The sequence below is a fragment of the Centruroides vittatus genome, unplaced genomic scaffold, assembly GCF_030686945.1.
Source record: "Centruroides vittatus isolate TY-2023 unplaced genomic scaffold, ASM3068694v2 contig_934, whole genome shotgun sequence".
Lineage (NCBI taxonomy): Eukaryota > Metazoa > Arthropoda > Arachnida > Scorpiones > Buthidae > Centruroides > Centruroides vittatus.
The window spans coordinates 137,589-165,449 of record NW_027122619.1 but is presented as its reverse complement, the minus strand read 5'-3'; the positions used below and the strand labels follow the sequence as shown (position 1 = coordinate 165,449).

General features: G+C 26.9%; 1 protein-coding gene across 1 annotated transcript in view; it reads right to left on the bottom strand.

Moving 5' to 3' along the window:
* Positions 1-491: 491 nt before the first annotated feature.
* The window catches only part of LOC136984848 (phosphatidylinositol 3-kinase regulatory subunit alpha-like), a 68,457-nt gene continuing 41,087 nt past the window's right edge, over positions 492-27,861 (bottom strand). Inside the window, exons 3-23 of the mRNA XM_067281989.1 lie at positions 26,764-26,841; positions 26,502-26,549; positions 25,372-25,472; positions 24,688-24,822; positions 20,509-20,589; positions 20,382-20,424; positions 18,730-18,846; positions 17,395-17,487; positions 17,206-17,316; positions 14,788-14,865; positions 14,450-14,578; positions 14,165-14,372; positions 10,318-10,418; positions 10,051-10,249; positions 7,381-7,479; positions 6,322-6,502; positions 3,901-4,151; positions 3,625-3,801; positions 3,064-3,147; positions 1,557-1,724; positions 492-1,479 (exon numbers count right to left, since the gene is read on the bottom strand). Of these exons, the coding sequence (XP_067138090.1) occupies positions 1,263-1,479; positions 1,557-1,724; positions 3,064-3,147; positions 3,625-3,801; positions 3,901-4,151; positions 6,322-6,502; positions 7,381-7,479; positions 10,051-10,249; positions 10,318-10,418; positions 14,165-14,372; positions 14,450-14,578; positions 14,788-14,865; positions 17,206-17,316; positions 17,395-17,487; positions 18,730-18,846; positions 20,382-20,424; positions 20,509-20,589; positions 24,688-24,822; positions 25,372-25,472; positions 26,502-26,549; positions 26,764-26,841 (2,699 nt within the window). The 3' untranslated portion in view covers positions 492-1,262. The remainder of the gene's footprint in view (positions 1,480-1,556; positions 1,725-3,063; positions 3,148-3,624; positions 3,802-3,900; positions 4,152-6,321; positions 6,503-7,380; positions 7,480-10,050; positions 10,250-10,317; positions 10,419-14,164; positions 14,373-14,449; positions 14,579-14,787; positions 14,866-17,205; positions 17,317-17,394; positions 17,488-18,729; positions 18,847-20,381; positions 20,425-20,508; positions 20,590-24,687; positions 24,823-25,371; positions 25,473-26,501; positions 26,550-26,763; positions 26,842-27,861) is intronic.

The following is a 27,861-nucleotide window of genomic DNA, read 5'->3' as shown; positions in this document are numbered from 1 at the left end:
AGAGCCGTGGGCTACCACCTTAAATGCTCAACCATCAATTCATGGGGTAAGCACGTACACAATGCTGGTTTCTTGTCTGGCCAACATGACTTGTTTCCAATGCTTGCATTGAACAGGTAAAAAGCTGGAAACCAGCACAAGTTCATTGAAAACTTTCACAGCAGATGTCCATTCTTTGCACTTGTTGACACTTGTCAGAGCTGGAAACCAGGGTTCTACTTGAGTACCTATATATTAACCTGTAATTGCTGAAATCCACACAAAATGGAATCTTGGCATTAATCGTGACCTGGCATCAATTCATAACTCTTACTACATAATAATTCATAGTACTTGAACTCTTATGAATGCAATCTGATTATACTTTCATTTCATAAATATTTTAAAAAATAAACATTTTATACATTGTGTTTCAAAATACTTAAAAATTTTCAATTTAAATATTGGTATTTAGAACTACACTTAATGTTAGAATAAAGTATGAGACTAACTTTATCATTTAAATTCAATTATTTATTAAAGTGTCTTTTAAAGACAAACATTCGTATTTATCCCAACACACACTACATTTATGAAAATACTAATTCAACATAAATTTGCTGTTGAACTTTCAATCACAAATCTCAAGTTACCTTTAAAGAAGTGTATAAAAACGACTGCAAAATTGGTGGGATTATTTATTCGTACAATGCTCGAATATAAATATACAGCATTACATGTAACACTCAACACAAATGTAAAACATACAAACTTATAATTATTTACAATTGTCATTTTGAGACTTCATAATAAAATACTTCGGTGAAATATTAGAGGTATCAGAAATCTTGATTTGCTATCTCTATAAATAGATTGCATGATAAATTTAAATTTATCTTGTACTTGAATATTCTTGTCTATTTCCAAATAAACAAAAATCTCAATCTCGTGTCCAAGAAAACAAAGTTTGGAATTAAAAAATCTACAACACACTTATCCCAATGATAAAAATAATGAAATGATTGCATATCATTTGGAAACTTAAAAATTATGATGAAAATCACTAATCACAGTTTTGGCAATGAATATTTCTTCTTTATACCTCTTGGAGGTTTATAAAGTTGCTTGTTACTAGGAACTTTCTTTGTGCAAGTTTTCAACTCTTTGAAAGATCAAAAACATCCACGATGCACTGCACTGTACTAATGAGAGAAATCCGAGATGAAATGAAAAATAATGGTAGCCGAATTTGATCACGTTTGTCGACCCGTCGACGATGATATTCAGTTGTTCGGAAAACATTTCACGTACTGGTCTGGCTGTGGTCCAAATATGGGATATGCTAGTGTGGTCTTCAAAGACTCGTTGTGTTCTTCGAGAGATGTTTGAGCATAGTGAAGTACTAGACTCTTTAGGCTGGAATGGATGAAGTATGGCTCGGCAAAACCGTAACCTCGTTCTGTCTTGTGAATCAGGCAGTGCTTGACAGTTCCGTCTAAGCTAAAGTTGTCAAAACTAATTAATTATCTACTTTGGCATATTCTTATTATTTTTCAACTTTAAAATAATTTACTTACACTATAGATAAAGCATACTGGCCACTCCTACTATGACGTATAAGGAATGTACCATTGGCTTTACCAGCTAAAAGCATTTCTGCCTGTTCTCTGGAAATTTCCTTTAAAAACCACGTACTATCATTCTGATGTGGCAAATTTTCATCATCGTGGACAAATGACGAATCTCTATGATTAGAAATTATTTGTTTATTAAAATATTTTTTAAAATTAGACATTTTTACACTAAAATGTTATAATTACGAAAATTACACAGATTGACAAATTTATCTCATAAACTAAATTATCTCACAAACAAATAAAGAATTTCATCAGCCAAAATTTATGGAACAAATCTGCTCCAGGAAGAAATTAAGGATAAAATAAAAACAAAGATTTATTGTAAAAACCACAAATTACATGTAACTTATAACAGCTGTTATAGTAAATTGTTATTAAAATTAAAATCACTGTGCAGAAAAAACTGTGATAAGTAATTTAACTTTATTATTTTTACTCCCATTAAAATATATATCATATAAAAAATAAATATTAGCACAAATACTTATGTAAAATATAAGAAATACAAAATTTATTTATAGTTCAACATAAGAATCAATTCATACTTTGAAAATAAAGAAGAGACTATATCAATGCACTTTTGTTATTCTCTTCTCACATGCATCCATACTTTAAAATAATGTTGTAGTAACAAAGTACATTACATGTGCTTGCAATATACACACACTGTTTAAAATATACTAGATCTTAGCTACTCTAGAGTGCACATAAAAAGTCATATCTTATTTGTAAAGACCAAAAATGTTTGCTTTCAATAAATTTGAAGAGGAGGAATGAAGAATTCAAACAGTGATAAAAGAAATTAGAAAAAATAACTCTGTAGTATATATTCAAAATTTTATGTAAATTTTAAATGAATAGTTATTAAAAGTTTAAATCTTTTTAAGGGTAATTTATGATCACACATACATGCACATTTTAAAAGTTTTCACAAACATTTATATTTTATTGGTCTCCTTAATTAACAGTGCAAAGAATTGAGAGCTATAACCCACACACAAATAGAAGGAAAAGAAGAAGAAATGTCTAACTAACAGAAAAATGGAATTATGCCATGAATAATATACCAAGTGTTGCACAACAAATCATTTTAACAATCCTTCCTTATCTCCCCTCTGCTCTTGTAAAGTAAAAATTAGCCCAAGGCTGAGTTTCATAGAGAATAGCAAATCTAAAAATAACAAAGTTAAAAAAAACACTGCCAACAAACTGTATCCAATTTTTCTCTTTTCTTTACAGTAAATTTTGATATATAAATTAACATTCTAAATGATAGAGAAGAGTTTTGTTATTTGAACTTAATAAAAGATAATTTTACTATAATGATAATCTTATAAATACCAAAGATATATAGTAAAGTGACAGAAAAAAAATTTTACGGCATAATTTTTAATGAATGCCGAAATGACATTTCACTGTATATAATTTTTTTAATTTTTATGTTTACCTGGTAATATCTTTTGCTTCTGCTGATGAATCTTGTAGTAATTTATTAATCTTTTCTTTCTTCACTCCTTTCCCTAAAAGCCAGCTATAATAAAAAAAAATTCATTCAGAATAACTATATTTTTATTCAAAATAAATACAATGCTGTTTAAAGGGTGGCAAGTTAAATTATTTAGTAGCTATTAAACATACTTTCCATGTATTTACAAGATAAAATTTTAAAACACTGTTTTAGCTAAAGTCAATAATTACAAATCAGATTATATACTGTATAACTAATGTACATAATTTTTTCACATTAAAAAAATCTTTTAAACAAAGTTTAAATATTATGATAGTATTAAAATAAATTAAACAAAAAAATAAAAATAAAAAACATTAAAACAATTTGAATGTTCATTTAACAAAAATGAATTCATTTTACAAAAATAACTTATTACTTGAACTTTTTAATTATTAAATGCTGTAACTTATATAATGTAAATGATATTTAAATTTTATTATATAACTTTACTATAAATTTAATATTTTACAGAAAATGATTTTTGTTATATATTTTTACCTCTGATACTGTTCTCGTTGTTTATATAATTGCAAAATCTCTGGTTTCAAAGAATTCATTTCTCTGTCAAGTGAGCGATTGTATGCAGTCTGATACTTCAACTCATTTTCTAACTGGGTCTTGTTTTCTTGAACAGTACTCAGACGACTTTTTAACAATTCAAAGTTTTCCATTAATCTGAAATTTATAAATTATATTTATGTTTTACTTAAAATATTAAATGAATTTTTACTTCTCATCAATATTTTTATAAGATATAATTTTGAATAAGCTTACGGCTTAATTTCATGAGGTAGAGCATCCTTTTGGAATTGAAGATGGAGTTCAATCTGTCCTTCAAATAACAGAACTGTTTCATTAAAGGCATCTAATGCCTGACGTTTTAATTGAATCTCTTGAAGGGTTTTATTGAAATCTTCATAGAATTGATCATATTGCTTGGTCATCTGGAGATATTCTCTATTAATATCCATTAATTTTTGGCCAACTATTTCTACATCGGCAGTGCTTTCTTCCTCATCTTCAGCCTAAAAATAAAAATTCATATTTCAGCAAACTAAGGAAAATAATTTAAAAATACAATATTTTTCAAAATTTTACTTTAAAATAACCAACATTTGCTTTATGTTGTTAAAACTCCACATTCAAATAAGAAATTAGTATAAGCTCAACTTATATATTAAGACTACTGTTGATTACTCATAAAATTTACTCATGAGAAAAGGATACATTTATCCAATTCATAATTACTAGTTCATTTTTCTATTAATAATTATAAAATTACAAATTCATTCTCTTTTACATTAAATTCAGTAAAGCAACCAGGTTTCCAAAATACACAAGACTTCACTTATTGTAATCAGATTTCATTTTATCAGCATCACTATTTTTGGATTCATGGGCATTTTTATACTGTCTTCTCATGCCTACCAACTTCAGTATGTGGTTAATAACAAACAAATCATCAGTTATTCTTATCAGTCTTAACCAGTGCTTTAAATATTAAATGTTTATTGTTTTAATCATTATTTTTTCACAATACAGTAATTTAGATTGCTGGCCCTAAACCCTAACAAGTAAATACAATAGATGAATTACATATTAACAACATTCAAAGATATGCATTTTTTTTTTTTTTAATTGCTTTAATATGCCTTTTTAATGTCAGAATAAATAAAAACAAAACTTCACTAATTCTAATTTTATTCACTTATCTTGCTTAATGTTATCAGTTGGTCATTGTCATCAATTTAGACATTCCCAAAGTGATCGCAATAAATTCTGTTATAAGTAATTTTTACTATATTTTTTATTTAATTTTTAAAAATTAATCTAATAAGTCAATGTTAATGTTAAATAACTGGAAACTTTAGCAATTGGTATTTATTATTGTGGATTCAGCCAAGCCACAATGTGGGTAATTGGATAGTGAAGAATGAGGTCAAGCATATTCAAGACACTGCCCATGATAAATTCCTGAAGTTTTTTGACACCCAGGTCCTCAGAGTGATAGGCTGATGCCTTAACTGCCACAGCCATCAATATTCCATACTTATAATATTCCCTTGAACCTCTTTTAACATCTATTTAAGAAATAATATATGCAAGTAACAAATATGCAGTTGAATAGATGGTACTTTGTACCATACACGATCAATTCCAATTCACACATTAGAACTTATTCACCTTTCACATTTTGTTTGAAATAAAATTCATGCAAACTGATATCACAGAATCAATTAAGAATACAAATATTTTAAACATGTTACGTTTTTAACTTAAAAGAATGAACTTGCAACAAGTAACTAATTAACAATTTGCAAAAGTCTACATAGCTGTTTAATTTCCTGATAAATTTTGAATTTCAATCTTTATTACTTTTTTTGATATAATTTAAATTAAAAATGCTTATATTAGAAAATTACTCGAAAATACAACTATAATATATACATAATATACATATTTAATTTATTGTTTATGTTATAATATGGTATAAGAAACTGATTAATATTAATTAACAGTCATATCTATATCACTGGCTAAAGATACATACAAGATTACAGTACTATTTTTTTAAACACATTCATGAATTGGATTTCTCCTGTAATTTTATTGATAATTCTAAACTTGTTGAAATAATCTGAAAATTTTTTATTCATTGGTTTTTATTATTATTAATATTTATTTCAGTTACTTTAGAGTTCATTTAATAGATTGAGTAATCCAAGAATAAACAATCCTTTTTTTCGTTTTCAAATCAGATAAGACATAGGTCTGACAAGGAAAGCTCAAAGACAGTAATGTTATTGTTATCACAATTAAAATTTTTGCATTATAACCAAAGCATTGAAAGTGGCTTGGCCATTCAGCAAAGTTGGCTGGCCAAAGTGTTAGTTTACCACTATGAAAGCTGGGATTGAATTCAGCTATTCAAACAAATTAGTCTATTGGTGGACCACCCATTTGAATCCTGAAGAACCAACAATTAATTTAAAACATTAGATAATTCCTACTAAGATCAAATCTAAGATTATTTAAACTGCAAAACAAACAGAACAACTTTTCTTTTTGCTATTAAAGTTATAATTTATCAAAAATATCCTGAAACATTTTGTTTTCAAGAGCAATTAAATGTCTAACAATCTTTTTTTCACAAAGATATTCTGTTTTGAATAGAGCAATATAAATTTCTCTTACCTGACTTAATCTTGATATTGGATACAACAATTTGACATCAAGTGTCCTGTTGTATTGAGCTAGTGATACATTTCTATAATAATTTATTAGTTCTACAACAGAATTGAATTTTAATGGTTCAGAAAAACCATATTTTCCATTTCGGTGGCAAATTTTTATTAATTTATTGCTGCCTCCTTTCCTACAAAAATTAAAACAATTATCAGCTTTTATGTTTATTTACTAAAAGCACTAAAAGAACTAAAACAATTAGAGATGGGCAAATGCTACCTGCAAAATACTGAAATCCTTGAATACTAGAAAATATTCAAGAGTCGAGATCTTGAATATAACATCAATAAAGAATAAATTTGAATACTATTAATACTTCCAATATTACACCATACGTACAGCTAGTAGTCTTTGGTGCATTGAATAACTACAATCCTTGAGTTTGTTTACTGTTTACAGTCTTGTCTTGACTTCTTGTTAATGCATTGAAACTTACATTGTTTGTCATAATTTTCACTAAGTTTTATCTGTTTTATTTCATATCTATTAGTTTACAGTTAAACTAAATCAAAACTCACAGTAAAAGTATATTAGTGCTATTACTGAGTAAGTTATACTTATAACTCAATGTCAGACATCAACCACAAACAACTACAGGAGCCTGACAGCTGGTTTTTGAATTAATTTATTTAATATATTAAATATATTATTTAACTTAATATATTTAATACATTAAAATAAAGAAGTTAAATAATAAAATTTAATTAATAACTTGAAACCGTGTCGCGCTTGATTCTTGTTGACTACAAACACAATATAGTGCTTTCGACGATCACTTGGCTTTTCCTGTTATTTAGTTGACTAAATAACAGGAAAAGCCAAGTGATCGTCGAAAGCACTATATTGTGTTTGTAGTCAACAAAAATTTAATTAATAATTTATAAAAGTTATATTTAAGATAATTAAGTTGCTAAGTATTCAAGGTATTTGAATAGTCGAGATCAAGCTTAATATTCAAATTTGAAAAAAACATTTTGCCCATCTTTTTTATTAAAGATTTACACATACCTAAGAGTCAGAGTGTATTCACCAGAACCTTTATTTGAAGCATCTCTTACTAAGAAAGTTCCATCTAGAGTATCTTTTAATTTTTCATTCACTTCTTCCCTAAAATTTAAAATTTCTATTATGAAAATTCATTTATTTATTAGATATTTTTATTAGATATATTTATTTATTAGATAAATATTTTTAAACAACCAAAAATATTTAAAAATTTCAGTAATTACTTAATAAAAGCATTTGCATACAAAATAATGAATTTTTATAAATAGTAAAAATACAGATTACAATCAGAAATTTTATTCTGTATCTTTACTTATTTATAAACAATTTTCCTCCTCATAAATTGAAAATATTACATTGCATCCATTACTAACTTCTTCAATTTGTTTTTCTCCCCCCATTTGTTTACTGAAGAGGTTGATGATTTTATCTCAATAAAATTTATTTAAAAAAAAAAATCAAATAAAAATATAAAATAAGTCTAATATGCATGATATGCAGCTACATTTAATGCCTACAGTGTAACATTGTACAGTACAGAATGAGGAAGCCTATCACACTGAACATAAGTTGAAAGAGGCAACAACAAACTGCAATTTATATCATAATAGTTAACATAGACCTTGGTTTAGCACAATCAGAAAAATATAACATGAAATTTTGTCACACTTTTCTCACTGTACCATGTAAATCAAGGGTTATACATGTGTATATATAAAGATGCAAAGATACTAACTTAACAGTTTTTAGTTACGCAATAAGAAATTCAGTAAACAAAGCAATATTTAACAATTACTCTTTTTTATTTATTTTTTGATACACTAAAATTAACTTCTTAAAAGTCCAGCAACAAATGAAAAAACACAAATAATAAAATTTCCTTTAATAAATTAACAAAAATTTTGAGGTTAAGTGCATTACAATATATCAAAGTAATGCATGATAAAAAAAAACAGAATTTTTGCAGTATTTAATGAGATAAATAAAGCAATTTATATTCAAAATTAGCATAAATCCTATTAGAGCTCACTTTAACAGTTTGTGATTATCCTGGCTAACAATACAGAAAATTGATAAAAATTTTGCATGCTGCAAACAAGATCATCAATGAGGATTTGAAGGATTAACATTCATTCCTACAAAAGAGCAGCTTTTGATTTCAACATGATGTAGGAAGATGTACCAAGACAAGCAGTTTATGATGTTCCTAGAATATCACAGATATTCAATGAGATTCAGAACAAGTCATTTCATTTTTTAGGGCTTAAACCAGTAGAAAAAGTCTATAGATACAAATATGATACGAGGACGTATTTCTGCAAGAATAAACAAAAATAGGTTCCAGAGAACATAGTGCTTACTTTTGTTACTGTATTTCTTAGTAAGTTTGAAGATGTGTATGGCAATTGGTAGTGTTACCAACCATCAATATCATGTCACTATTTCCAAAAATATTTTTCTTAACCTATCCAATGTTCAATTTTTCCTCCGTTGCATGTCGTGACATATTGAATTTTTGTCAATGTTAAGCCTAACGAACATTACACATTTTTGAAAAAATAATCGCGGCTATTGTATCGTCCAAAATCATTTTTATTATTTTGCACAAACAAAATAAATATATTAATAAATGTAAAAACAAAAAAAATTATATTTCAGAAGTTAGTTTTAATATAAAAACTAGCGACATCTAGTTTCAAAAATGTTCCAATGCTGAAACAAGATATCTCCAGTCAACTTTTCGAGGTCAGCATGTCACAACCTCAGATATGTCTGGAATAACATGGGACAGGTTAAATATTTATGAAATGATTTTAGTTCCATGTTGTGTCCATACCAATGTGTGTTGGGGATCTCAGGACACTCATTGATAAAGACTGTGGCAGTTGATTGACTAAGTGTAGTTTCAATGTTTTCAAAACCAATTCAACTGAGCCCTTTTCTGAAAAACATCAAAGAGAAACAAAGGCATCTTAAAAGCTATTCTGAATAAAAGTAATCTTTATGATGCCTTCTAAACATTGCTTTCCAGATCTGTGGTTGCATCAAGACCTGAATTAACCACTATATCACACAAGTTCAATAGTTTTTATATTTAGGAGCAGGTAATGTTCAATGTAATATAACCCTTGAATATCTAGGAACAAGTCTTCTAGAAAAGTTTTGGTTTGTTTAAAAATAATTCCAAAACAGCTTATAATACTATGATTAACATTTAGCCATCTTTGACTACTACTTCTTATCGCTATCCACCTAATTTCTTCACACCATGTCTAAAGATCTGTTATCTCAAATTTTGCATTACAAAACTCTAAGCTGTTTTTATGCTCAACCAGTTTCATGCAGATCAAGTGTTTCATACAATTTTGTTAGCTGATTTAAACTCAACATGCATTTATTATTAAATATTTTAGTTTCGTATATTTGTTTCACTTAGATAAACAGATAGTTAATAAATGCAAACAATCAGTATAATTTTTGAAATAACCAATATAATAATTATTAGTTACTGTATACTTTTTACTGATAAAATCGGAACAATAAATGAACAGATTCATTCAACCTTTTCATGTATTTAATAAATTTTATATATATAGAGTGAAAAACAAATATAGGTGATAATTTATACTTGTAAAATTAATAAAAAAATTAGTTTTATACAAAAATTCATACCTTGTAATATCTCCCCAATACCATTCAGCATCTTGCAATGATCTAGGATTATCCGTTACCCTATTTATTATATTATTACCCGTATCAACACTATCGATATTATTAACACTTCCACTATGAAAATTATTTCCTGCACTTGGACTGCTCAGGGTATCAAGTTGGGGATTTGTTATACGAGATGGTCGACGAGGTGGAAGAGCTTTAATAAAATTGTTATTGTCAATTTAAATCATTTTAGTAATAATTGATTTCAAATTTATTATTTACCTGGTGCTGTATCAAATTCTGGAATGCTTTCTCCCCAATCAACTTTCAATAATAAAAGCTCTATAACTCTGATATGGGCTTCAGTATTATGTACAATTTGACTGTAAAATATTTAAATTTTTGTTGTTTTTTATTATTAATTTTTTTTATTGACAAGTTGGATTAAAAAAAATAACTATGATTTTGTTTTACTTTGTTTTCTGCATAGTTATAAAATATTTATAAACAAATTTTTTATTATATATTACTACTAAAATCTAGATTAAAACACACAGAAAAATCAAAGTAAAATTCATATATTACTTGCATTCTTATATTTTGATTTTTCTTAAATAAATTACATATTAGGGACTGTCCATAAATGGCATTCACACTCGAAGGGAGGGAGGGGATTATGATAACTCAAACAAGGGAGAGAGGAAGGTCAAACTTCAGTTTATTTCATTAAATTTTATACAGTTTTTGCATTTTATTATATTTATTTCAAAATTTCTTGTATGTTTTGTTTCTAGTTATGGTATCTATCATTCATAAGGTGAAAAAGGTTTTAAAAGAGGCAGTTTTGTTGGACCTCCAAAGAAGGGAGGGGGTTTCAGAAACTTGGATAAACTTAGACAAGAGAGGGAGGGAAAATAAAAGTTTCAATAAAAATTCAGACATAATTTATGGACAGTCCCTATATATATGAAGTTTCAAAATTGAATAAAGCAAATAAAACTTATTTCATAATGATGCTTTTCTCATATTTACAATAAAATGAAACAGATCAAAAAAGACCTTAATCAAATTCATCTAAGTGTGTTTTTTTTATTTATATAGACACTACAACATATATGCATGTTGTCATTTCTAAGAAAGTAAAAGAATGACCTAAATATTTGTATATCTTTCATTTTTCAAAACTATTGTTTGCTTCATGCAAGCAAATTTTTATTTTTTATTTTTGTTGTATCAATTTATTGCCAAAATTATATTTTGTTAAAGGCTATGAGACATTGAAAATGGTCACATAGTCTTTAACAGAATTTACTTTAATTATGCTATCTAAATTAAATTATAAAATTAAAATCCAAAAATTTCATTTCTTCAAATTTCTTAATTACTTTACATTTTCATATCATATTTATTTGAAAAATTCTAATTATGATTCATAAATGTTATATTTTGGCAATGCAGTATCTAAAAACTTTTAGTCACTGGAAATCTTTGAATTCATCTATGCATAAAATTCAGATATAAAAATATAACATGGAAAGATATTGTTCATACAATACAAAAATTAATTACAATAACAAAATGATTATATACACTATATATATTAATATAAGGTAAAATGAATATCTATTAAGTTTTCAATCTTAAATTATTATTATATGCAGTATATTAAACAATGCAAATGAATATATATTTTAAAATAAGAATAAATTTTTAAGTTTAAAATTACTCATATTTAAGTTTTCATAATATAGGAAATCTTCATTAATTTAAACTCATAGTTTGAAGTCCCATTAGTTCATAACTGTACTTTTGTCCCAGCCAGGTATATAGAGATTTACATGTTCAGAAATTTGGTAAGTTTGAAATATGGCTACTTCAAAATTCAAAGTGAAAATTCTGCCCAAACTGTAATATACGTACATTAATTTAATTCATTTAGATCAAAGTGATTCCATGCTATAAGAGAACAATAGACCAAGGACAACTCTAATCTGGTCAACATGACTTTGCTTTTCCAGTAACACATTTTCGGCTGTCACCTTACATATGGACTACCTTTTTTTTCCTCTTTTTTCATAAAATACACCTGGGTTTCAACATTGCAAGATTGGGTACAAGTAGCAGATTGAGGTATTTGTAGGACTAAGCTTTTGGGACTCTCTAAAAATAATTTAGGCTACATATCGAGGAATTCTGCTTTAATTTTATAAAAACCTATCCAGCAATCTGTGAAATTCTCGCTGGACATGTGCTGTTTACTTGCAGTTTATTTACATTATTATTATTATTTTGTTTGGTTATGTGAGATATACTTGGTTATCAGTGTGTATCAGTGTTTGTCTTGGTACTGATTTGTCTATAGAAGAGTTTTTCATTGTTTGTGAATAATTTATTTTGTTGTTTTCGTAGTGAACATCTTTTGTATCATTTGAGTCTACTTGCTTTAGCTGTGAATTTTTGTTTTTAGTGTATCAATGTATGTCTGTAATGTGGGTGTTGTGATGTTCATGTTTATTGTGTGTTTTGGTTTTTCTTGAAAATGTTTTTGAGTTGTTTCTTTAAGTTGAGTGTTATGTTGTTTTTAGTGTATTGTGTCAGCCTGCCTATTTGCTGTCTAATGTCATTTATTTGTGTTTCTATTCTTCTCTGCCATGCAGGCTTGTGATAGAATTGTTTTGTGTGTATCTGTCTGCAATTGTATTTTCAGTCCATGGTGTGTCACTACTGTGACTGCCCGAGCATAAACTAATGTATGAATGTCTGAGAGTATATAAATTGAATGAACGTAGTGTGCTAGTAAGTGAATGTTTACATAATTTAGTGTGTTTCCTACTACCTTTGATGTGTTGATTTTTGGTATTCATGGTGTTTGTGTTGGATCTGTACCTGTATATTTAGTGAGTGTTTCCCGAACAAAAAGTGAGAGAGTATTAACTAAATTTGTGTCTATGTTATCAGTGGTGAATGAGGAAGTGTCTGTAGTATCATTAGTGGTAGTTGTTGTGTGTGTGCTATAATCAGTGCTTGTTGCTGGATTATCCTGACAGGTTACATGATCTTCATTAATGTTAAACGTTTCTGTCTGTTGATGTATTTGATCAGCAACCTGTTGTTTGATAAGTTCAAGTGTTCTTTGTGGGATAAGGTTGTTGTGTATAATTGTTCGTTTTTGAACAACAACCCTTTGTTTGGTGGCAGTGAGATGAGGATACTGTTGTGTGAATCTATGGTGTAGTTGTTGTCTGTATGCTGTCATGTTTGTTTTGAGTTTTGTGATGGTGTAGTAAGTACAGATAATAAACTTGTTCATTTCTATTATCCATTTCATCCATTGGCATGGTTTTCCTGCCTTTGTGGTCTGTGGATGCATTGCCACAAAAACACCAAGGCTGGGTTGGTTCCTCACATCTGTTGAGGGCATTGCAGTAGCCATGCTTGGGCTGGTGCTGCTTTCACTACCGGTAACCAAGGAAGGCTGTGGCCTATTTTTTGAATGTGAGCCTCTGACTAACCCATGAATGCAGACTTTGTCAACCTGGGCAATGTCTGAGCTGGTATCATACTTAGATCTAGTTACTACCATGATAAATATCTCCACAGAATGTGAGTGTGGTCACTCTTAGTTTCATTTCTCCCCATAGACCTTACTGGCATGGGTTTCCCTACCAGGAGCTTGTACTCCAACCTGCATTGCCACAAGGATCAATAAAATTACTGGGCTCTCCCACCACAACCAGATGGTGACCACCAGGAAAGTTATTATTATTATTAATTGAAACTAGCATACTGTATAAGTAGCTGTATTCTGTTTGCTTAAAAAATTACTTTAGTTACGTGTCATTTGGTATATTAAACAGAAATCTGTAAATTTCGGATAATTTGAAATTTGAAGTTGTGAATAGTTTGTCCCCTGAATTTTGAACTTATGAGAATTTCCTGTACTTATTATATAAAAAATTTTGTTATTAATATAATGTGAGGTTTCAATAAGGTTAAAACCATTTTTTTTTAAATACTAGTTATATTTAAAATAATAAAATTAAAATAAAAGCAATAAGATAACCTATGCCATCTTATGACAAACTAAATTGAACTCTACAGAATTAAATCATCAAATATATAATCTTACATTATTCTTTCCCAAGGAGGTCTCAGAAGAATATGGCAAAGTACACGTATTAGAACAGTTGGAGGTTCACGGAAATCATGTCTGTGTTGTATCTGACAAACATGACAAAAATGAACCATTAATGTTTGTAATGTGAGTTTATGATGATTTGGTAATTGTTGGACTAGTTGTTGAAGGCATGAGGAACAATGTTCATCATTTGTTATTTCTGAAAATAATCATTTTATAAATTTTCTTTCTAAGTAAGAAATCCTTTTTGTAAAACATTTTTTAATTAATACTCACTTGATGCTTCAATAAATTTATCATAATGCTGTACAGGAATCACAGGATTTGGTAATTCTCTCAAAAATTTCTTTAAGGCACTTGCAATACAGTTTAATTCATATTTCTCAAGATCAACATTTACAAAATCTAATTATAAAATATATTGTTTTAAAACATATTTATATAAGACAGTGTAAATAGTTAATCAAATTTTGAATCATTTTAAATTTCCATTAACTAAAATAAATTAATAATCTGATAAATACATTGCTTCATTTATTCAATTACTTAAAAATTTTCAATTTTAATTTATTTGAATAACCACATTTCCTAAATATATGTTTAATTGGATTTACCTTCACTGAATTTCTGTCTCAACTCATTAACACTTTCAGTAGATGCTGAAGTACCATACACTGTGTATATATTAATATCTGTCAAACAAATGAAAATTTGCATTAAAAATTTATAATAATTTTAAATTATTTAATTAAAAATTAATTCATATTTCTAATTAATGAAAAAAATCCTTATTAATATACAAAGATTTTAAAATTTTTAGTTATAAATACACATTGATAAATAATAAAATTAAAAGCACAGTATCATTTTGTTAATTGCTTGATAACTGATATAACATGTTTCATATTTAATATTTGAATAATAAAACCATAATCAAAATCTGACAAACAGATTCTGTTAATTATAATACAATTTTTTTAATTCCATATAAACTCATAATGATATCCCAAATATTACAGAAAGCTTTATAAGATGAAACATTTGCTGAGGTTAAGTTCAAATCATTACATCTCAGAAATTTTAACATCAATCAAATAAAAAGCAACAATATTTTGAACATCTGAAATTGAGGAATTCAAACTTTTAAAATATAGTGAGAACACGAAAATTTAAAAACTTTTAAAACATTAAAAGAGCTGGAAAATGTGAAAGAGTTGTGAAACTTAAAAAAGAATTTAGTCTAGCTATTTAGAAATTTTGTTAAAAACAAAGTTAGTCTAGGTAAAATCAAAATCATATTAAAAAAACATACAAAAAATATATAAAAGTTACATTTAAATTTTTCATGTCTTTCTGTATGTGGTATTGAGAGAGGAGTCCAGATCCGAGTCAGAATAGAAGTCTTGTGTTTTTTGTTTAAGTTACTATTAGCAGCAATAATAAGTTCTTCCACAGTTCTCAAAAGAATATTATCTTAGATTCCCATTTGGCTTTTGTGTCATTATTTAAAATTATTTCTTCCATCAAAGTTATACCTATTTTTTTCTGACAGTTTCCTGATATTTTTTCTCAACCTGTCATTGGAAATTAAAACCATACTTCCTTTACATAACAGTGTTATTAGTTCCATTCAAATATATTGGAATACACAACTCTACACTTTTGAGCATTTCTTTTTCATTTTTAACTAGATCATAAAAAGTAGAGCATAATAGTAACTAGTGTCATCTGATTTCTTTAGTGTATAATCTTAGCAGCTTTACAACATCGAGACCTGTATGTCAGCCTGGCAAACCTATTTTAACAGAATTTCCTGTTAATGTTTAGAATTGTCCTAAATCCTCCTTGTAGAATTATTTGAAAAGTCTTACAGGAAAGTTGAAAACAGTTGTTATTTCTCTTAAATGACTAATCTTTATTACAATTGTCCTTTAAAGAGAAATATATAAAAACTATGCATAAAGAATGTTAAGGCTGAAATTTTCTATTTAAACAGATAACTGGACAAAAAATGAATTCATGATGATACAGAAGCCAATTTCCTTTATAGTTACAAGATAATCTTAATTCTAACCAAATAAAGGCATTTTTTAAAAATTATTTAAGGGCATTATTTAAAAAAAAAAATGAACAATCTGTTTTTCTACTTCAATTTTTAATATGAAGCTTGCTGTATTATTTTACTATATTACAAAATACAATCAACATGTCCCAATCTCATGTCCTTTATATCTTCTGTTCATTCAATGTTATTGGAATATAATTTATAATTAACGACAATGATGTAATTTTGTAAAAAAAATTAAGACAACCTTAAATAATAAAATAATGTTTTAAAGTAAAAATATACTATAATGTTAAACACCCATCTATTCCAAGAACACATCTCCAAGTTTATATTCATTCTATAAAAATAGTAGTCTTAAATCATTCAAGGTCTTCAGGGATACATCTCCACATTCTGTGAAAGATGCATTCCTGAAAATATCGAGTTTATGTAACTAACTACACAAGCTTTGTGTGGCTATAAATAATTTTATTAATAATAAATAATTGTTATATCATGTAGTCATCATAAAATGTAACTACATGGTATAGAAATCATTTGTTATAAAGATTAATTTGAGTTAAGTGATATAAAAATATGAGAAAAAAAATAAAGGTAACTTAGAAACAATCCAAATCATGACAAATATTTCATCATTTTTGGAGAAAGTCGTACTCCAGATTTTCCAGTACCTCTTTCCTATACACTAATCAATTTTTATTTATTTCTTTTTTAAACTGATAGATTAGTTTGGAAACATTTTTCTATTTCCATAATTTTAAAACAATATTAAAGATGTAACATTAAAATTTAATGTTATGTCTTTAAATAATTAAAATTATATTTTTCTAAAGTCATTTATAAATTTTAAGTGATTTTAAATTTACAATGTATTTATGTAATCATAACTTAACTCTAATTATGTTTATCAACAATATAAAAATACATTAACAATATATTTCATTAATTCTTAAAAAATATTTACTAGGTATAAAAGTACTTCTTCTTTCTATTTCTTCAATACATTTCAATACAAGTGGTGGTGCAGATTGCTGACTCTGATTAAACTGACCAGACAACTCTTTTCCAAATATACCTAAAGAAGATTTAAGATCTCAATAAAACATTCACCTTCAGTTTATTCAAGAGAAAAAAAATAATTCTTATAACTTACTTGATATAAGTCCTAGCCTATTATTAATTTTATCTGTACAACAAGGTGGCAGACCTGTGGCAGCACAAGTACGATGACATATTAAACCACAATCTGAAAATGCATATGAACAGCATGATTTCAAAGTGTTAACATAAAAATAAAATGTATGCAATGTATCCAATAAAAAAAAATGTTTTAGAAAATAATACTTTGCATGCATCTATTAACATGCAGAGAAGATTATATATTTGCTGAAAGTCTGAAACATTGCTATCACTGTAAAAACTGATGTCTTTCATTCAGTTAACAAAGATTCCTTCCAGTTTTACAACTATAAAATTCTTTATCTTGTATCTGAAAACTTAATCTTAACTGATTTATATTATTCCTACATAAGTCTCTATGAAATTTATTATTTTTACAAATATATTTTTAAATACTTGTAAAAATAAAATTGTAAAATATTTGCTGTATTCATTTATATCTGTCTTTACAAATAGTAGTCTTTTCTTGAATATCTTTTTCCAATATGAATATTGAATATCTTTAATAATAATAAATTTGTACTTATTCTAGAACTTAGATGCATCCTAGTAATATCCTACCAATTTTTCGATTGTTTACTGACTTTTCTTAGAATAATATATTAAGCACTGAGTAATTGAAGGGAGGCATAATTAATATTATGTCTCCCTTCAATTACTCAATGCCAAAGATAGCTAAGATATCACTCTGATGATCTAGGAAGCCAGGGATCAAATCTGGATGAGCAAACCAAAGATATTTTTCTTAGCAGTCTATCTTGAATATGTCAGGCCTCAACCCTCACCAGCTGGCTGTCCCCATTGTGGCCTAGCTAAATCTGTGATAAGCATGGGAAAAAAACCCTTTTACTTAAAAAAACTGCTGTTTATCAATAGTCAAACCTATAAAAATTTAATTCAAAGTAATCTAAAATTCTATTTTTCCAACATTATTAAAACAAAATCATTGATCATTATAAATTCAAGAAGTATAATATTGATTATTCATAACTGTAACACAGTTGATTTTAAGAAATATTTCTACTCAACTATTTATTTCTTGACATTAATATTCATTGCATTTATTACATTTCAAACAAATTTTTCAATTTTAAATTTGTTTCTAAAAATTTCCAATAATACAGTATATGAGAATCATGCAAATGAATATGTAATATTTTCCAATCTCTCCAAATCATTCATTGATATTCATAGTATTAGTTTGATATTCATGTCTTAGGTATAAGATTGTATTTAAATAACTATCTTGGCATGAATTAGAAGATTTTAAATTACATTTCATTTAAACCCATTAAAACTGATGTATTACCTTGACAAAGTAAGCCTTGATGAACTAAACCTCTCAGAAATAAATGGCACTTATCACATTGTAAGAGAGAAGAAAAACTATGTTCAAGCAACCTGTGCTGGTTTCCAGTAGAAAATACTAAAAATGAAACATTTTATTAAAAATTAAATATTAATTTTAACAGAGATGTTTACTTATTAACTTTAAAATTATATTTAAAATATTCAATAATAATTAGCATAAAATATTCTAGTTTCTTTTCTATTAAAATAAGTTCTTAAAATAAAAATATTTATCTCAATAAAAACTGCCTTTTAAAAATACAGCAAATTTTAAATTGTTCTAAAAACTTATAATTATTATTTGAAACCAAATTATTTTAAGTTTTATTATGTAAAAATATGTAGTTAAAATATTTATTTATTCATTTTATTTCTAAATACATAAAATTGTCATAAACTAAAAAATAAGTTTCATAAAATTCTTGCAACTCTGCCAGATATCTGATATTTCTGCATTTTAATAATGCAGACTTATAAATGTTTAAACTTTCTTTCAATAACACCTTAAGAACATACATATTATTTATCATAACATACTACAAATATATATATACACTAACAGATGAGCCTGGCATTGCTCAGGCAAAAAGTAACAACAGCAAAGATTAAGATTATTAGATTATAGCCAATCTCACCAATTTTCACTGGGTGCAAGAATTAGGTCCCCCCGTTCTGAAACTAATTAGAGAATTTTTAGATGGGTCTAAATCTAAAAATATGTTTGATTCCTACAAAAATGCAAAAAAAAAAACCACATAGTACAATAGAGGCCGAGTTCTTCAAGGTAATCCTTAACCCTCTCCCCTGCAGAAGGGAGGGAATTCCGAAAAATCCCTTCTTAGTGTACATTCTCACGACTTATCCTGTGTACCAAATTTCAACATACAACACTTAACTATTTGGGTTTGCACTTATTATCAACCCATGTCAATTATATTATACAATATATATATATAATTTCATAAAATAATTAGTGATTAACTGAAAATCAAAGTTGTTTAAAAATATTCATATAATTATTAATGCTAAAAAGTTTGCTTATTTTATTTATATTTAAATAAAGAATATTTTCTACGCTATACCGATGAATTTTTTATATCTTAATTAAATCACTAATCTTGTTAAATAAAGAACAAAAAAAGAAAAGGAAATTTGTTATAATTTTATATACTAGTCATGACAGACAGTCTGAATAATATCTTACACAGGCATAACACAAAAGATGATTCAATCTTTTATGTTGAAAATTATTATGTTAAAGAGAAAAAACAATTATAAAAGAAATTAAACTAACTACAGAAAAAACAAAACCTATTAAAGCTATCCCCATATTCTTATCTATTACACAACATTACTAAATTATTATTTACAAATTGTGATTTAATGTTGATACAGTAATGTTTTTTTTTGTTTGTTTTACAGGAAATTTAATGTTAGAAGTAAACAATAAATACATTAAAAGTATTAACTACATTACTATATTTATCAATAAGTTATAATTTAACTTTAAATTAATGTAAATCCAGCTAAACTAACATGAAAATTAAAAACCTTAAAATAAACTTATGTCAAAAAGTAAACAATGTATTTATATACTGTACACAATTTTACCTTCTTCTCCTCCACCATTTATATTCTTTCCTTCTAATGATATCTATATGCAAAATAAATTTCTTTAATATTAAAATAAGATATTTAGTAAATTGCAAATGTAAACTTATAATGTGCAATTACTTACAATATTACTACTCCTCTGACACAATTCATCTATACATACTAGAATAGCTTTCTGAGAAAAGTCATCTTTAATGCCCATACTCTGGATTAAAAAAAAAAAAAGACCATATAAGAAATTATATATATTAATATTTACTATGTTAATACTTCAGTATATTTTGATATAAATTTATTCAATTGCAAAATGGTGAAATAAAACTAAAAAAATTTTTAACAGTAGTATTTTTACTGTTTTTTTTTTGTTTGTTTGTTTTTCACATCGTTGGATTGTTACAATTTTAAAAAGATTAATAATATTATTTCCATAAAGAACTGCAATTCATTATTTCTCAGAACAGATTGGAAAAAAACTAATTTCATTTAGAAATATACAAATATTGTACACTCCACTAGGGAAAACAACAAACAAAAAGCCAAAATCTTTCTTATAAAACAAATTTCAATTTTGTTACAAATATCAATGCTTCAAGTAATGCTATTACATTAACAAAAATATTTTAAACAGCAATATAATTATTGTTATATACAATATTATATGTTTATATTATTCAATCATCAAAACTTGTAAAACTATGATAATGATTCAAATATAATATTACAGTAATCATATTTTTGCATCAATTGTGTGCATAATAATTTTTCAACACAGCAAATGCTGAAGCTTTTATTCTATTGCAAATTATACTAGGTTAAACTATTATACATGTAAATTAGTAAGCTTTTATTTTTTATTTCATAAATGTTTCTGTATTTATGCTTAATATTTAACATAAGCATAAGCAGTTAAGCAACCATCTCAAGATAAATTTAATAATTTTAAAATATTCTTGCAGCATCTCTCTCAGTCATGTTTATTCTCATTGTAGGAAAGCATTACCAACTTTCATTTCTTAGTTTATTATTAAACTCTGAGATCATCATCAGTCTTTGACCAGCAGCGATGCCACAAGACAAGAAATTTTCCCAATTGCAGATAATTTAACTGCTGTGAAGGAAAATGTGGATATTGAGGAATTGGCAGTTATTTGCAGATATGTAGTTATAAAATAAATGAAAAATATTTTGAAACTTTTACTACAAATATACAATAGAGGTATATTCATTACCATTGAACTAAGTATTGTGGAGGTCTACTGGTAGCACTGTTGTCTGGAGTTCTCACTTGTAACCCATGTCCACATGCTTCTCTTTGTCTCATTTATACTAATTACTTTGCAAACATGAGAGAGAGAATCAAAATTTTTTATGTTGTTTTTATGATTTATGGTCTCATGCTATTTATTGTTAATATAATGTTTATTTTCCTTATTTATAAGAAAAATATGTGATAAATATGTTAGTGTAGAAAATACTTAATAATTAGTGGAGTTTACTATTTTATGCAAATTTTCGCTTACGAGGGATTTTGGAACATTTTGATTGCATATGGTTGTGACCTACTGTATATGAATTTTAACTTTACTTTAAACCAACTTAAATTTCATATGGCTTAACATTCTATGTTTAGTTCTAACTATGTAATTAGTTAAGCCCAATAATCCTATAAGAAAAACAAGATTCAAAAGAAAATTTTTAGATATGAATAGTATGATTGAAAATAATCTATTAAGTAAATTATTTTCAATTATATTATCCACATCTGATTTTTTATATGATGATTTTTGTTTTGAAAGGGACAAACTTGAATTATTTTGTTCTGTATGTTAAATTCTAATTTTAAGCTACATTTCATAATACTTATATGAAAAGTATGGAGATGATAAGCTAAATATTTTTCATACTGAGGTTCAAAATTATTTAATTATCAAAACAAGTTTTCCAAAACCTTTTAAGTTATTTAACAATTCGAGCTTACATTTTTCTATTAAGTTACTTTAATAAGTATCAAATGCTTTGTTTTTCTTTCGATAGTTTCTATCTAGTTCTTTGAGTAATGTGCCTACGTAACCATACAATTATTTTGGTAATGTTGCAATCTTTTAAACATGTATTTTTAAATAGGAATAAATTTATTATTTACCTTAAATCTGTTTATGTATTGTATTTTTGTGCAATAATTATTTATTAGTACATATATAAAATAGCATATGTTAGCATGATTTACAAATGATTTCATACAGCCAGAAAAAGAATTAGAAATACAGTTTATGTTGTCTACACAATAGGGTAATCCAACTAGCAGTCCATGGATCTTGTCTGGCCTGATCTTGACTAATAATTGACTTGCATCATTGTTATTTGATAGCTGCAGGATTTTCATCAGCATTCTTAAACATGTGATTTGCTTTGCTTCTCTTTCATACACTTAATAGCAGTAATAAAAATGAATATGTACATAATTTAGCACTTTTTAAAGCATTTTAATCAAATGTTCTGAAACTCTCGTTGTTGGTAAAATACTTTAAACTAGTATTTATATTCAGTTCATCAATAATTTACTTCATTAAAAATGTTGAGTGATGTAATGAATCATTGCTAGTTTGTATAGATATATTATTGGAGGATACAATTATGTTGAAAATTTATAATAATTTCCTTCACATCTAACTATAATATTTTTTAATTAATTAAAAATCAAAAATTATCTTTTTTTCCACCAACTCATAAAAAATTACTTTTCAGCTCATTGATTTAAGCTAAAAACTACATTCATATTTTAAATATAATCCATTTAAATTGCTTTAATTTAATAATAATTCCTGAATACAGACACACACTGACACATTTAATTTTTGTTTTGTTTTGGTTTTGGTTGACACTGGTTGCCAGACCAGAGTCAAAGTATATTGACTCTGATCTGGCATAGTACACGGGAATCAATGTCAACCGAGTACAACTCACTAAACCCAACATAATAATAATAATAATAATAATAATTTAGCATTATTGTAAATATATTATAAATACATTTATCGTAAATCATATGCAAAGGATAAATACATCCTTTTCTTAGTAATCAATGACTCAATCTTATCAACAAGATCATTTAAAAATACTGAAGTTTCAAGGAGACTGGAAATTTATTCATGATTAAATGTTTTTCAAGACCTCATTTTCAATTATATTAATGATGATCTAAAGATGATATGTCTCAAAAAACAACCATGGATAAATTTCTAGACTCCTTAAATTTAAATTTTGTTCATATTCAAAGGAAATTCAATATGCTATAAATAAAATTTTTAAAAATCACAAGGAAAAAACAATCTGTTCCAACTTTAGAGCTGATTAACACATTCAAACAACACAACACAAAAGGAATTATCTATTCTCACTTTCATTATACAACTGTAAGTTATCTATCATATGCATTTTGCCAAAGTAATGACACTTTGGCCAATATTGGTGATATGCATGTGACAGGTAACTTACAGTTGCATAATGAAAGTGAGAATAAATAATTCCTTTCTTGCTGTAAGTGTTGTTCAAACGTGTTAATCAGCTATAAAGTCGGAACAAATTGATTGATTTTCCTTGTTTTTTTTTAATTTTTTAATTTAAATTTCTGGCCCATTGGATATTTTAAATTTTAATTAATTTTATTAAAAATTTTACTTAAATAATTTTCAAAAATATTTAAAACAAAACTGATTGCTTTAAAATGAATCAAAGCACCAGTATATTAAGACTATACAGCCAGCAACGATTTCACCCATTATAGGTATGCCTGATTGCAATGGTGTGGGCTACTGCAAATAAGGAATATGAAGCAATTTCTAATTCATACTACCCATGATAATATCTGGATCAGATATAAGTTCTGGTCAACCATAAAAGTTAAATGACACCTTACTGTGCAAGATCTTTCCAGCTTTTAAAACAAATAAGGCAACAATTACAAAGCATACTTAATTTCTGATTAGTTAGCAGTTAAGTATTTAATATTTTCTCCTTTAATAAACAAAACATTTTTATACCTATTTATATTTTTAAAATGGCAAACAAATAAATGTATAAAACTTTTAAAAATTTCAAATTCTATAAATATTGAAGTTTATATTTTTCAAATTTGCAACAGGCATACAATAATCATAACATAAACGACAACGTATTTTATACGGAATATTTTTTTTCTTATTAATGTAGTCGTTTTGTTGTCGTTCACGTTTGTCCTAATCTTATCAGTCAAAAGGAAAATTACTAGTAAATTCAGCTTTAAAACAAAATTTTTTTTATTTACCATCAGTTTATCCCTATCTAGAGTCATCAATTCAGAACCTTTAATATCTGTACATTTGAAGAGATCAGCATAACGATAGAAATTCAGTGCAGCCATCCATTCCACAACATTTACAGAAGACCACTGTGAAATTGGCTATAGAAAGAAAAAATAACTAGTTATTTACAAAAAAATATACTTAAAAAATTTATTAAAACTATTAATTACTTAATAATAAACCAGTATAATCATTTATAATATTTTATGATTAACATCAAACTTCAAAACAATAAAAAAAAATTACATATAAATCTTGAAATTAAAACTTGTTTAAATTTAATGTAAACTAAATTTTAAGAATTTTCAATTTAAATATAATTTTATTTGAAACCACTGAAATTACACACTTATTAAATTCAGTAATAAAAAAAATATCAATAAATATTCATTAAATTATTATTATATATTTAAAATTTAGATCTATCGGCATATTAATTGATACAAGGGTATTATTATAAAATTTCCGCAACAGAAAAAGTCAATAACTGTCAACCTGTATCTAGTAATACTAAATTCAATTAACCATATCAGTCAATATAAGACAAGGGCATTCGATAATATACATCTAAAATTATTCGACGATATGTTTGTTTATATTTGTATATATCTAAACAGTTTAAAATATTGGTTATCGCAATTACTCACCACATCTCTGTCCACAGTAACAGGTGGAAGATTAGATACCGGCTGACATAGTTGAGTTGGAGCAAAGGGAATGCAAACTCTATGGAAGCAATTGTGGCACTCTGAATTAAAAAAATGGAAAAAAACTGATGATGAAAAGGGAATTACATAGGAGGAAATATTACTAAAACATCGGTGATGTAAGTGATCGGCAGTGAAAGCGTCTCTCGTAACATTTAACACAGCAGCGCTAACTCCACAAGCGGGGCAGCATCCGTCAACTGCCTTTTCGTTATATAGTCCTTGAAAGTGCATTACAGTCTCTCATATTACAATTTAAAATAACGGCAATAAACATTTGCATTTAGACAGTTTTCGATCGAGAGTTGTAACGAGAGCGACGCCGAGCCACCGAACTAACAAGGCTTCACCCTGCCATCGCAGATGATGAGCGATTACTCGGCATGTCACGCTTCCACTCAGTATGAAGCTATACCTATTTTACGACTCACCATTGGGTAGACTACGGAGAGAGTCGTCCAATCACCGACGGCAACACAGTTGCTAGGAGGAAACAGCTACTTAGACATTACCACTTACACGCATCACGAAACGCTAAAACATCTGAGACGTCAAATTCGAACGTATTAAAATTCTATATACATCGCAAACGCGTTTCTCAACATAAAAAGCAAAAAATAACATACGACTACAAACGATAAATACTAAAACAGCAGTCTTTTTAACCTCGAGGGAAAGAGATCTTTCCGTATTTTATTTTTTATTTTTTAATCTACTGTGTGAACCGAATATTAAAAAACACTTTTATTTTTTTAAAATCGAAATGAGATATAAAAATAAATTAAATTGATTAATGATAATAGTAAACTAAACCGAAAATTACTAAAAAGAATATCCGTAGTTAGAAGAGAGAGAAATTGTAGTCGTTATTTATTTATTTTTACTGTAAGGAGTACAAGCATAGCTGAGTCGTCCCTCCTTTTACAGTTCTTTCCGTATAAATGTCATTTTTATTTTTATTTTTTTCGATATAACGCGATTACGGCGATTTTTCGCCATTAGAAGTATTGATCTTTAGTAACCGAATGCGTTAAAATAAATACAAAAATCGCTTCGAAAATATCACTCACCTTCACATTTAGCACCAACTTGACCTCTTCCCCATATATAATCTTTACCTAAATATCGAAAGAAGAAAAATAATAATAATTTAAGATTATTATTCGAACATTTTTTATGTGGCGACGAATATAATCTTGCATTCGAAGCAGAGACAATAAACTGATAAAATATTGTAATACGAATATATTAGATGTTTAAGCGAATTTTACAATTCTAAATACATTAAAGTAGAAATTTGCTAAAGTTTAACAGCTACTTAAACATACTTACAATTCCTACAAAAGATGGGTGTGAGGAAGTACGTGTTCACCAACTGATGCTGATGATAAGGATGGTTCATGCCAGAAGCTGAGAAAGAAATAATCGATTTAAGACCATTGTCGATCTATTATAAGAATACAGTTGTAAACTAAAACGTTGATTTAAGCAGAAATTCATTTTGAAAATAAGATTATGTTTGAGAAGTTTACAGGTGATAATTGCCTCCTTCAAGTCAAACATCTCTAGAAGAAAAAAGAACACCTGTCACTCGTCAATGTAGTATCAATAGTGGTAGAGAGCACTGCCCTTTTAACAAAGTATATCTTATCGAAAGTGAATGCACCGTATAAAAAGCGAAACAAACCAACAGTTTTAGTTCAGAAAATGTAAAGAATGAAACTGTGAAATCTTTCTTCTATTCTTATTCCTAACCTTGAAAAATACGCTTAAAATTTATAAGTTTTCCCCATTAGTGAACTTCCTTAATAACTGAGGTCGTCGTTAATGAAATGCAGGCTATCATATATACATTTGAAAATAAAGAAACTAGTTATATTTCGACCTTGTTCGGCAATTTATATATTACATACATTTTACTTTCGTAATATATGATAAGGATAATTTGATTCATTCAACTTGCCGGTAAAGATAAAATATTTAAACATTACTTATCACTATACTCAATATATAGAAGAAAAATTTTATAAGGGTCGAGGGCAAGCATACCTTTAAAACTTAGCCAAATAAATCCGTATCTAAAATATTTTATTTCAGATTAAAAAATTTAAATAGCGCTTCAAATCACTGTCCCGAAATTTTATTAACACAATTAATTTAATAGTTATTTTGAACGTATTTTCCAGATTTATTCATCGAATAATAAATAAATATGGAAAACATTTTTAAAGCATTTAAAATAATAATGTATGTTGATATTTTATAAAAATTCTCTTGAGAAATGTTTTTATAGAAATTCACCGTCTGTTATGTATGAAACGTTTAAATTTAAATTCTTATATACAGTAATATATATAAGAATATAAAAAATACGTATATATTTTTTCCCAAACACTATTATTTCCTAATAATTATAACTAAATATTTTAA